Source organism: Agelaius tricolor, unplaced genomic scaffold, assembly GCF_023055355.1.
Source record: "Agelaius tricolor isolate 1412-34295 unplaced genomic scaffold, bAgeTri1.0.p SCAF_14, whole genome shotgun sequence".
Lineage (NCBI taxonomy): Eukaryota > Metazoa > Chordata > Aves > Passeriformes > Icteridae > Agelaius > Agelaius tricolor.
Genome location: NW_027269274.1, coordinates 8,279,959 through 8,293,178, shown reverse-complemented (window position 1 = coordinate 8,293,178; position 13,220 = coordinate 8,279,959). Strand labels below are relative to the sequence as shown.

General features: G+C 39.0%; 1 protein-coding gene across 2 annotated transcripts in view; it reads right to left on the bottom strand.

The window, feature by feature from the left end:
- FHIT (fragile histidine triad diadenosine triphosphatase) overlaps window positions 1–13,220 on the bottom strand; it is a 457,578-nt gene that overhangs the window by 124,992 nt on the left and 319,366 nt on the right. For both annotated transcript variants that reach the window (XM_071439471.1, XM_071439470.1), the window contains exons 3-4: window positions 9,376–9,521; window positions 8,469–8,498 (exon numbers count right to left, since the gene is read on the bottom strand). In XM_071439471.1, the coding sequence (XP_071295572.1) occupies window positions 8,469–8,498; window positions 9,376–9,521 (176 nt within the window). The remainder of the gene's footprint in view (window positions 1–8,468; window positions 8,499–9,375; window positions 9,522–13,220) is intronic.

Genomic DNA, 13,220 nt, shown 5'->3' with positions numbered 1-13,220 from the left:
AAGCAAGAGAGGATTTCTCAGGAGCCATCCCTGAACCTGCAGACCAGGCAGGCAGAGGGGAGCCCAGAGCTCCAAACCCACCCTGGCTGAGGCTGTGCCCTGGGGCGGCCCCAGCTGAGCTGCACTGCACAAGGGCAGGGTTTGAGCCCATCCCTGCACACAAGGGAAAGCCAGTGTAAAATGTGAGCACAGGAGCTCCCTGAGACTGGATTTTAAAGGCATATTTCAAATTCTTTCAAAGGACAGCTTAGCTTTATGCAGGGAGCAGAGACCCAGCATGAGTGGCCTTGCCAGAGGGCACCCAAGCAGCTTTCAGGAGAGATTGGGCAAATGAGCCTTGAGAGAAGGGTTTTGCTGTTTTGCAGGAGCTCTTGGCTTGTCCAATGTGAGCATGAACTGAAACACACTGCAGTATCCTGAATTATTGGCTTTTTTATTTTTTTTTAACAGTAAAAATATTACCTACTTTTCACCCTGTCATCCTGTCTGGAGCTTGCTGAGCAAGTTTTATTCTATTATTTTAACCTTAGTTTTCCATTTCTAAATCACTTCAGGCAGAGACTTTTCTCTAAGAAAGAAAGTCGTGTATGGGCTAAGATGGTGCTGCCAGAACAGACTAAAATGGGCTAGGTCAGATATTCCTGTATTTCAGATGTGCTTTCCACAGATTACAGGGCAGTGCCAGGGTACTGGCTCTTTCATGTGGCACAGGAACACAGGGCTAGGAAAGGCCTCCATTCCCTTGATATTTCATGCAAAAATGTTACATACACTCCTTCTTTTTGACATTTTTAAGAAGCAAACTCCTCCAAGCTGTGCAGGCTCTTTGGAAATTTGCAGGGGCAGCTTTAAGTACACACTTTTTTCCTTTTCAGAAGAGGAGGTGACTTTCAGGAGAAAAAAATATGGAACCATATATATATAAACCATATATATGGTTTTTTAATATATTTTTTTCCTTCTTGTTGCACTGAAAAGGCACCCAGGACCCTCCTGAGTGGGCTGCCTTTGTCTGGCCAAAACTGGGTGAGCACCATGCACAAAGAACCTGACCCTGCCCTGGCACAGCATCCACACAGACACTGGGCCACCAGAGTTTCGCTCAGATCAGTCAACTGAAAATGCCTCTGGGCAGGAACACCCAATAAACCCAGCCATGAGCAGTTTAAATGTGGGTTAGTGCCTGCTTGTGGAAGGCACACACTGGCATGAGGCAGAGAAGTCTTTTCACATCCCTTCTAATCTGTGGTCAGCAAATGAATAATTTTCTGTGGGTCTTGGGAAAAGCAATACCTGGGAGGTAAGAATGTAAAGACAAATGTGCAAAATCACACAAGATCAGAGCACAGTCAGGTCATGTTTCATTTTAAAGCATTGTATTATTTTTTAGAAAGAGTTAGTCTTTTTAAAATCTATTTAACTGAAATCTAGCTTTACAACACTTGCTTAGTAAACAATTTTCACCTACTACAAAACACAGAAAAACATCAAGTTACACGTCTGAATTAAACTGGAATAATTTTGCACATTTCTTGGTGAGATACATTTTAGTCGAAAACAATGTTTTGTAACAAAATTGAAAAAAAAAAGAAACAAAACAAAACCAAACATTCCCTCCTTGGTGAAGAGTTTTATAAGATATGAGACTGACAAAGAGAAGTATTATGGATGAGATGGAGCTTGAAAAGAAATTCATACACTAACCACACAAAAATTAATCAGACAGCCTTGGCTGTGCTATTAATGATTTTAGACCTGATGCATGGGATTTCAAGAGGTTTTACATTTCAAGTACAATACAGTATTTGTAGGACCTGTACTCAAGAGTGGCATTTGATTGATTGAACCTACTCCGAGACAGAGAATGCTTTAAATGCAAAACATATTGCTGTAACAGGGGAACAAAGAAGTGAAAGATACTTTCTAATTAAAACAGAGGATTTTTGATCCTAATCTCAGTCATTGAGGGGCAAATAAAGAGCAGCATGTCATGGATTTCTCAACACCCCTCCCTCTATTGTTTTTTTTTTTTGGTCAAAACATGTCAATTCAATAAAACAGCATTTCCAAAAGAGGTTTTGTTATCACAAAGAAAAAGTTTTTGTTGTCAAATACTCAGTTATAACATTTTCAGAGGAAAATATTTCTATCTTTTCGCTAGAAATACTTTTTCATTTTGAAATGCAACTCTGTTTATTGAATAAAAAAAAAAAAAAAAGACTGATTTGTTCAAGATTCTTCTGTCATGAAAATTGCAAATATCTGAACATACACCAGGGGAAAAAAAATAAAAAAAGGTTATTTAAAAATCTTTTGTCAAAGCAGGAGCAGGCTGTCCTGGAGCTGCAGAGGGGCAGAATGCAGAGAGCCCTGGCAGTGTTTAACCCTTTCCTGTGGGAACTGATCAGGTCTCCCAAGGCGACCGCTGGGTTCCCCTGGAGCAGCTGCTGGCAAAGCCCTGGGCTCTGCCATGGGGCTGGGACAGGCTGGGACAGGCTGGGACAGGCTGGGACAGGCACAGCACCCTCCCAGGGACCCTCCTGGCAGTGCTCCCTCCCCTCCTGTCCCACAGAGCTGCAGATGCCATGGTCCAGCTCCCACCCACCAGCCCGGGACAGGAAAACCCCAGGGGCAGCTCTGGGTGAATGGGAACGTGCCCAGCCAGGAGGAGCTGGATGTGGCCAGCAGAGCTGCAGGACTTTAATATCTGCATGCCAAAGCAATTTAAACCAGCATTTGAACCCACTTACTTGCTTATTATAGTTTAATTTAGACAGTGTCAATATCTGTGACTAGCTCTGGGGATATTTTTGGAATTAAACTACCTAAAGAGAACATTCATCTAAGAAATCCATATGGCAGGAAAGAAGGGTAGAACTGCTAGCATGGAATAGTAAAATGTTCCTTTTCATCACCATTCTTCAACTTAAATCTCTGGAAATTTAATTTACTATCCTCACTTATACTGGCCTATTTTTAACAATGCTTTGTTGGGTGATTTCTTTTTTGTTTGTTTGGTTAGGTTTTTTATATTTATAGTCTATACAGACTATTCTGTGTTTGTACAGAGACAGAGGATTATATTGCTTTACAAGTCAGAGGTACAGCATGCCATGACACTCACTACTGGAAATTCATAATAATCTAGATTCAGAACTATCATAATTCACTGCTAAAGAGAATCTTTGAAAAATTTCAGTCCCCATCCCTTCAGGGAACTTCACAACCCAGTATTTCTAGATCAGACTTCATTATCCAGGTCATCATTTCAATTTATCAGTGCCTTGGGGCCTTTGGTATTCACAGCTAGGATGGTGTTATGTCCATCAATCACTAGGCTCTTTCCACATTCCCACTTTTCTTTCATCTTCTTCAGTCTTCAAAACAATCTCTTAAACTTTCTATGGGTATATGCTGGACACAGACACCTCTTACTTCTGTCAAATGTTACATGTACAGATCAGGAACTGATCTGTACAAATTATGCGGGCCAAAAGAACTGTTTTCATTCTAGGCCGTGTAAATTATTATTTGTTTTAGGGAAGGGTTTACAGAGTTATCAGTGCCTCTTAAATATAAGCCTGGCAAAAAAAAAAAAAATAGCAATATGGTTTTTCTTTATTGTTCAGTCAAAACCTAAATGCTACATGTTATGAACAGAAGTAAGGACTTGACAAAGCAAAGACTTATTAGGACTTATTTTGCATCATAAAAAGCCACATGTCTGGCCAAAGGACTGAAAGGAGATTTAGACCAACACAAGGCAGATTTTGAAAAAATTTCTGAAGGAAAGGGCAGGAATTATTATTTAGAGTGAGTAGAAACCATAGAGCTGACAAAAGACTTCAAGGAAGCGGGGGAGAAACTATCTGGATGATCCTGCTGCTTCTCTGTCTCTGTAAGGGGCAGTATAATCCTAGCTTTGAAAATACACATCACTAACCCCAAACCACCCCAAACTAAATATAGTACTGAAATAGAAAGGAAATTTTGAGCTCAAACCAGACATAGCAGCCCTGAGACTACTGAATTTGCTGTACCAATTACCTGTCCACAATATTACATAGTCTCCAACCAAATACTATTAGTGTGGTTCTCAGAGTAATTCAAAGACACTGCTGCACTTCCTCAAATCATTTTTGGACGTCTCACAAGCTTCCAAGAGAATCATCATTCTTAAGGGTAAAGCACAGGAGATGATTTGTTCACATGTTTCAGTACAATCTGGTTTTCAAAAATTTGTTGCTTCCACATCCTTTTGTATCTGAGTTTTTAGATTTGTTTAAAGGTAAGAAAAGTCTTCACATTTCTCAAACACCAGCTTGTTTTTGTTCTTTTAAAAGGGCAAAAGAGGGTTTCTAGTACTTCACTAAACCAGGGCTCACTTCTGTTGGTCTGCAGGGAAAGAAGGCTGAGGCATCAAAAGCATTGCAGTTAGTGAATTTAATCCTTCCGATGCAATTAGTCTGCAATGAGATCTGATTAAATTTAAAGACTCAAACCTCAAGTCCAGTACTTTGGGTCAAGACATAAATAGACAAAGAGGATGAAAGAGAAGTCTGCTGTGGGCTTAAATAAGCCCTGGGCTCCACAGCTCAGGCTAAGATTTCTGAGGAATGCAAGCCAGGTGGATTGATTTAACACAGCATTAAAAAACATCTGGAAAAGAAAAATATGTACATCAAAAATAATCATGAGACAGTCTTCTCAGTGTAAAATAACCAGTGGAATGTGTGACATATAAAATAAGTTTCTGCACACATACCCACACTGCCACCATCAGCTTTGCTTTCTCATTTATTTAGGGGAACCTGTAATTGGCAAACAGGCCCTTCCTTTCCCATGGATAACAGAGGAGGTGCTGAGCTGCTGGAGACTTCAACACTGCTGCAAAATAGAGGATGTGTTCATACCTGTTTGTGCAATGGACACTTGCTGTGCAATATTATCTTGTCTCTACAGATAAATTAGTTGCTTCATGCTCCTGCCAGCTTGATTTGTTTAGCCTTTACAGAGTACAGAATCCATGGAGTTTCTTGTGATTGAATCTCACGTAAAAGGTAAACCTGAGAGCTTATTCTACACTAAGCTATACATCCACCCAGGCAGCCAGAGCATTTGCTGACTTGATGATGAAAAGAAGGCTATAAAACATACCAGGGAAATCTTGAAACGTCGCTCACTTGACATAGCAATAAGAGCCCTGCATTAAGATGCAGAGCTGATTTCCCTGATCCATGAAATTACCTGGATATTTAAGGCATTCTCAAACAGAACCAGCATGAAACTCACCCTCCGTTCCTGGCACAAGGACACCGTGGGTTTTGTGCTCTCCAATAAAAAGAGAGCTCAAAATTGCAGAGATTAATAGTCTTTAAGGGAGCACCTAAACACAATTTCCTCCCTTTCTCAAATAATAAGAAATAAGTATTCACAATCTCTTGAATGCTAAAAGAAGGCTTTGCTTGATGACACACTGTTCAGGTGCCTGAGATACTCAAGTTCTCTGTTGTGAGTGGTTCAAGAACCTCTCACAATAAAACAGTGTGCAATTCTGTGGCCATCTTTGGAGAAGGACAATTGTTTCTCTCATAAACAGGTGACAGGGCTGGAATAGGTACAATAGGTGGAAAGCTATGGAAAATGTTATGAAGGAATATATTGCATTATTTTGCTGTCTGAGACTGGGGACATGGTTCAGAATTCCTTACCATGTGTACATTTTGAGCTGCTAAAGGGTGGGAAAAGACCCATCTCTACTTACAAATATTGGTGAACTGAGGGTCAGGTACAATTGCTTCCAAAGACCCATCCAGTGAAAACACACAGTAAAGGGGAATTTGCAAGGGCCATCAGCTGCCCTAGAACATTGACTGCAGGCTCTGCTACCTTAGATGCCAAGGAGGAACAGAGCACAGCAATAAAGAAAGTGCAGTTAGATCATGAACAACTTCCCATTAGGGAACTAGAAAGGCTTTAACACAAAATGCACATTTCACACCACCAAAAGGGACATGTAACCCTGGCAGACAATCTTATCACTGATTTCTAGCCAAAATCACATGGAAAGGGTCTTCTCCTTCCAACCTGCTGCATACATTGCACATATAATTTTCAGCATCTCCATTGCTAAGATAGACCTGAGACGCACATTCAGGTTCAAGATTTTTCTTGTACATGGATTACCATTTCTTCTTGTGGACAAAGAAGGAGAATTCCTTAATCTTTTTCAGTCTCAGTTTTTGTCTTCAGCTAGGCTGATAGCTCTTCCCATTTTGTAGTAAAATTTTGTAATGAGCAATTGAAAAGTCAACACTCCTCTGCTTCCTGTATTTCTGTTCCTCCATAACACATACAGTATTTATTTATATATTTACACAGGTATACAGAATTACAAAAAAATACAACTGGAAAAGACTCTTGAAACCATCTGGTATGTAACCCCATTCAAAGCAAAATCAGCTACACCTAATTAGCTCCTGAGATACGCTTGCCTACCCTACTTAAACAGTCTCCACAAACTCCCTTGGATATTTGTGATGTTTTGCTATTTTTACTTTTAGAATGTTTTTCTAATGTTTGGTCTGTTCCAGAAATTTTAATTAAAAGCTCTCTCAGAGGAGACTGGATTATTGTGGATTCTCATACATGAAAAGAAAACCCCAAATAAATCCACATCCAGAAACACGACACATTGAATTCAAGGTTCGTAAATTATTTGTAGGTTGCATAGGTGTTGTTTCAAGCCTTGTGATTCAGAAAAGTTTAAATGAAACCAGCTATTTATGTATCCATGCTATTGTTCACTTAAAAGAAGATCTTGATCACAGTAATTTCTTTCCTGATTGAAGTTTTGAAAGCTCTAAATTCTCTGAAGAAAATAGTTGTTGGCATTTTTGGATGATAAACATCCCAAAGCGATGATGATAAATTACAGTGTTGCCCAATGATGCAGAAAAGTAGAGAAATTTAAACTGATAACCTCTGATTTATGAATACCCACTCATAATTGCAAAGTCTAGGGGTTCACAGTTGTAAGCACGGGTCATTTTCATCTCAGTGTTTATTAAAAGTGTGAGAAGGAGGCATGAAGGGTGGCTGCCATTTTGTAATGAACACTTAATGCTCTTTATTTCCAGTACAAACCCAAAGCAAACCAGAGCTTCCTGCCTTTTTAAGGCCTACAAAAGCATTTGTTACTGTTCACATCTTTGTACATCTCTGCTCACTCATATAAATAATTCTTCTCACATATAACCATTCCTACATACCTTTTCTTAATAGAGAGAAAAACACTTGTCCAAATTATTAAAATAAATCCTCAGTTTTTCATCATAAATCATACTGGTGATAATAACAAAATTTACTTCAAAAGTATTTTAACTTATTATTTCACCTATCAACCAACACTGCCAGTGAAACCCACCCAATGCACTCCAAGTCATGAGTCAAGGAATCTGTTTTGTCACAGTACAGAAATAAATCATGTTATATTCCTTCATCACATCCCAAGCTTGGTAATATTCTAATTTCTTCTTCTCTCTCCCTATTACCTCTCTGTTAAATATTCAAAGCAGGCAGCAAAAGGCAGAAGGAAAAATAAGGTCAATTCAGCAAATTGAAAAAAAAGTAAAATGTTCCTATCCACCATCATTTGGTTGTTACAGTTATCTTAATCAACTCAAACAGGTTCTCTGAGACATCTTATTTGATTTTACAAAGTGCTAACCCATAGCTATATTTGACTTTCCTCTGATTCCAAATGTAAAAATAGTCTTTATCTAACGTTGAGGCATATCATCTAACTACACATGCAATTGCATTTGCATTATGAGGCAGTGAAACATGGCTGGAGAGACATCTTGGATGTTATCTGTGTTATTACTCAAGTGGAGAATATAATCATAAATCCTTCTCTTCCCTTCTACCCTCCCACCTTTTTTTTTTTGGAAGTACACTTAAAATCTGGTTTTTTGCTTCACTGGGCCCATTACATTTAAACTTCAGTAACAAGAATGTGATATGAATACACTGAGAGAAAGCATAGAATAGACAAAAGGTATATTTTCATAATGTGGTTCAGTTTAACTGTTCCTACAATTAGCTACAACTCATTAGGCAATAAACAGAAAAACAAAGAGATCCTGAATGGAAGGGCAATATTTTCTCCATAAAACAAACAAAAAACAGAACCAGATGCCTTTTTCATGAGGCTTTCCTTGCATAAATACACCCAGCAGCTTAGAAAAGATATTTTCTTGATTGAAAATTTTTGTCCAGGAAGAAAACGTGTAAACATTAGCTTGTGCAATTTCAATAAAAAGTATTTACTGCTATTGTACACTTGGGATTTTTTGATCTCAAGGATAAAGTCACACTACAGCAATGCACTGCAGATGACGAGCTTTGATCTTTTATTAGTTCCTATAATTGTGTCTTAATTTGTATTCTGCATAATGAGCACTCACCTTCACTGTTTGTCCAGCTTCAGGGCCATCCTGTAAGCAAAAGGAAAAGTCTCAGGTTAGAGGATCTAACAAGGATCACACAGGAATTCAGAAATCTTACTCAACAGTCATTTACATCAATTACACTGCCTGTTAAATTAGCATATTTTTCCTCAGGACTATTCAACACTAAGTTTTTGGACAAAGCTCCTTTCCATATCACACCCCAGCAAAGAGGGAAACTATCTCACATCACAAAAACAAGTTTCTATTTTTCATTTTTTCAGATTATATTTTTCAATAGCTAGCAATAGATTTCTGATCCTTGTGAACATAAATCCACACATGGAATAAGAATTTAATCAAACTGTGCTTGCTTAAATTCTGATTCTAATGAATGGGCTTAGTGTCCTGGTTTGCTTTAAACAGAGTTCATTTTTGGTATAAAAACACCCAGCACAAACAACTGAAAGGTCAGAATTTATAATGTATTTACATGGCTACAGATCCCTGCCTGCATATAAATATCTGTGAGGAGGGATCACCTATCTCAAGTATGTACAGTGGGTTGTGTGTGCAACAGGGGCTGTGGCTGCCTTCTCCAGAGGTCAACCCTGCCAACACTTCTTTGAAGGAAGAATATTTCCTGAAATACTCACAAACAAGCACAGCATTTGAGAGTGTTTGCTGGCTTTCTCCAAGGCTTTGCAGTCAGTAATTAACCACACTTTCCCACTGGTTTCCTCTTTAGATTTCTCAATGGCAAATCTGGAATACTGCAATGCAGTTATTTGGCTTCTTGTCTGTTATTGCTGTTATTTTGCATTTATTGCTCCTTGAAGTTCCTTTTGTGATTGGGCTGGGGGAAAAGGCTGAAAGCTTGATAAAACAAACCATTAAACCTTTCTCAGCTGACTGGTTTACCAACCTGGATGGAAAAGGTGAGAGAAGTGCCACAGAAATGTTTCTCCACCACGTTGCCGACCCTTTGTGCCGTACGGAACAAATCAGCCACTTCCTCGGGACGCAGGTCACGGAAACGCTCCACCGGCCGCAGGGGACAAACAAGGACATCTGAGGGTGGCAGTGTCAAGGCTCAAACACAAATCTGAGTGCTCCAGAACACCCTCGATCCCCAGCCTGGAACCCGGTTCTGATCAACCTTGAATTGTCTGAGCTCCTCCTCTCTGGTGACACAGCAAGAGCATCAGAAACACAGGGCTAATTACAGGGAATTATACGATGCTGTGTTCAGAATTCTTTTCCTCAAATATGGACGAATATTCCCTCAGATATGGACAAAATTACCAAGGCTCTTGTGCTGTACTGAGACCTTTAAGGGAAAGCAAATTTTTCACAGACTCAAATTTACAATCGCAATGGAGAAATGCTGGTATTTATCTCCTGTGAAAGTCAGAGACATTTTCTTTTGTGATTAAAAATGGAGGAAAGCCAAAGCAATTTAAGAGGGTTTTGGATGTGTTGTCTGAGACAGGAGTTTACAATGCTTTTCCCCATATGTGATATATTTTTTTTGAAAATCTTGATCTGACCCCTCTAATTTTAGGCACCTAAATATGACAAGCTGGCACTATGCTGATCTTAGCAGATCACTTATTTCTACACATTATTTACAATTCACGAGGAATGCTCACCTGTTGTAACTATAACGTGTATTTTTAAAAATACATTAAGATAATTAAGACTATTTCCTTTTAAGCACCGTGTTCACAATCCTGTAAATATACTTTGATTTAATTCTACCTTGGTGACTGTGATTTGACAGTCAGTGAAATGAAGTTATAAAGTAAATAATGGAAGTACACAGATGCTGCTTACAGTCATCTGATCTGCTGTGTTCACAGTAATTAATAATTGCTATGATTCCTCACTTGAAAGTCAATTATGCAACATTACTAATATGGTCCAGAATTCTTAGCAGAGCCTCAGTTGTGTAGATCCAACAAGCAAGTACTTGATTCTCATTTCAATTCCCTGCAGACAGAATTCTTTGCTGACTTACAGAACAGAATTTGCAGAATGAAGACCTTAAAGTAACCTTTAACACCACTTGAACTTTCATGACCAAAGGCTACGAAAATTATTTTTTCCAGTATTAAAATAAGTATTCAAAAGACTATTTGAAGAAAATTAAGTTCCATGCCATTGTATTACAGTCATCTTTATTTTTACTGCATCTTGAAGCCTGCAGGTGTTCAGGAATATTCTCTATAATCCAGGAAAGGTAACTAGGAGCTGCTCTGCAGTTAACAGGTTCACAAAAAGGTTACATCAACCTGATTGTCAAGAACCAGGTGAGACATTTGAAATAAGATTAATACATGTGAAAGATCAATTATTTCCATAAGCACAGAGGCAACATGTTTACGTACACCAAGGTTATATTATAAAAATCACACTTATCATTCTGATAGGACAGAAAACCAGACATTTTCTCAAAGTAAAGATTTAGTGGCAGGTTTTGATTATTTTTCTAAATCCAGATGAGAACAGACAAGTCTGTAATGGATATTTGCTATAGTGGGAGCAGAATTGAGCAAGCTCTACCTGTAGCAGCTCCCAAGAGAACAAGAGAAGACTGGTCCCAGCTGTGGGTGCTAATCTGCTTTGAAAATCTGTCTCTCAGGGGTTTTTTGTACAGAATCAGCTATGCCACTCCTATTGTCCTTTTCGCTTGTTACAGCTTATGTTATTAACATTTAAGAAAGGAAAAAAATATATTTAGAAAGCAGGTACTTGGAAACAAAACAATCCTGGATGGAGACAAAACTCCTCATTTTGTGGGGTTTTAGTTCTGCAATGCTGTTTCCCTTGGTAAATTACCAGGCATAGTAAACCCCTTGTAATTCAGTTGTGCCTTCCCAGTGCATTGTACAGAGCACATCCATAAACGATGCTATTGGCTAAACTTGGGGCCTGAAGGAAGAGCTGCAAAGTTGATTGGCAGACCTGATTTCCATACCAGGAATATAGGAATGGAAAAACTAATTAATTTTACTCATAAGAAGGAAATCCATGTCAACACTAAAACAGGAAAAAGGACATTTGTTTAATCTGAATTCATTTTTCCAAAGGAGAGAAGGGAAGCTTGTACCCTTAGGGCATCTGATACTTAAGTAGATAATTATCCTTCTTCTGCAGCACTGCTTTATTATCATGGCTCAATGAACCATTTATAAATGAAGAATTTCCCCTCACTTACCTCTAGCAAAACTGCTGCTTACATTATGACAAGTTTCCTTTTCTCCTTTTGAGTTTTCCCCAGCAGCGTCTCACCCTCTCAGACTCGCGCACGCATCACCAGCACTTGTTTGTTCTCTACCTAGCTCAGGGCCACAGCCACAATCTTTGCATTAATGCTGGTTCCTACAATCTGATGTTAGCACTGTACTGTTTGCCACTGCAATGGGTTGTGGAAAACATGAGGCAAACAGTTCTTGGGAGAGCTTTTGTTTCCATGGCACATCGCAGAGGGAGCGATGGCTGGTTCTGGCCAAGACAGGACAGGTTTTCTCTTAATTTTATCACCAACCTGCACTGCCATTTTGCAAGTTCTCTGTATCTCTCTTTGTCTGTCCTCTTCCATACATCATCTGTCTTATCTGTCTTATCTGCTTAGACAGCACTTGCCAGCTGGTGCAGTGGAGGTTTCTTATTAACCAAGAACATCTCTGCTCATGTTGGGCCCCCAGTGCTCCTGCAGTACCGAATGCTGCACCCATGGCATTCTGCAAAAAGGACTTGCACTTCCTCCTTACATTACCAAAACTCATTTACAACTCAAACTAGATTTTAGCTATATTTCTGTCTTTGAATTTGATAAATAATTCAAAGGCACAGTCATAGAATGGAGCATCTTCTCTGAACTTTCCATCATTTCAAAACAATTCTACAAAGAATAATGATAGAAATTCTGAATCAGAGCTACATTAACATGAGAATGTAATTAGGACAACATTCAAGTTATATTTAGCTATGAATATATTAAAAGGAAAATGTTAGAATGAATTCATGAATTGGAGGTCATTAGGAAAACAACCATCCACTGCAACTTTAAATCATAGTTTTTAACTAAAGTTTTTGACGCTAGGATAGTTTTTAATTTTATACCTGGTTTGATTTTAAGCTCTACACCTGTTCCATTCACCTCAGAGTTCTTACTAAGTTTAAAATTAGATAAACTGTTCATTACTTTCTACAATAACCCACTGTAAGCCCTGCTATGAAAGCACTTCAGGTGACTATGTATTAAAATGTGAGAGAAAGTGACTCTGTGCTTATGTTTATGTGCAATTACTCCTTAGACTGAAGCATCCACTGCCATCTGAGATGCCTCAGGGCATCCAGCTGCCACTCCAGAAGGGCTGGAGTCTCCCATATGCCCTACATCATAACATCATAACTCAGGTGGGACCCCTGAGTCCTCTTGGGCTATCTGAAATGGCCACAGGTGCCTGGGTGTGTCCTTTAACAGTGGCTCAGCAGGACAAGGTGCTGCCACCCAGCACAGACATGTGCAGCACTGCTGGCAGCATTCAGCCTTCAGAAAGTTTGAACTTTAGCTTTCCTTTCTCTGAGCACTGTAATTAATAAGTTTTTGATTTCTTCATCCATTCTGAACTGCTACAGACTGATGAAGTTTCTATTTTTAAGCTTTGATGTGCACAGCTGTTATTTCCTTCAAGTTCTCTGAGTCAGTCCACATCACTAGAGCACATGCAATTTAATATGTCAGCTTCTCCATTTTAGGGA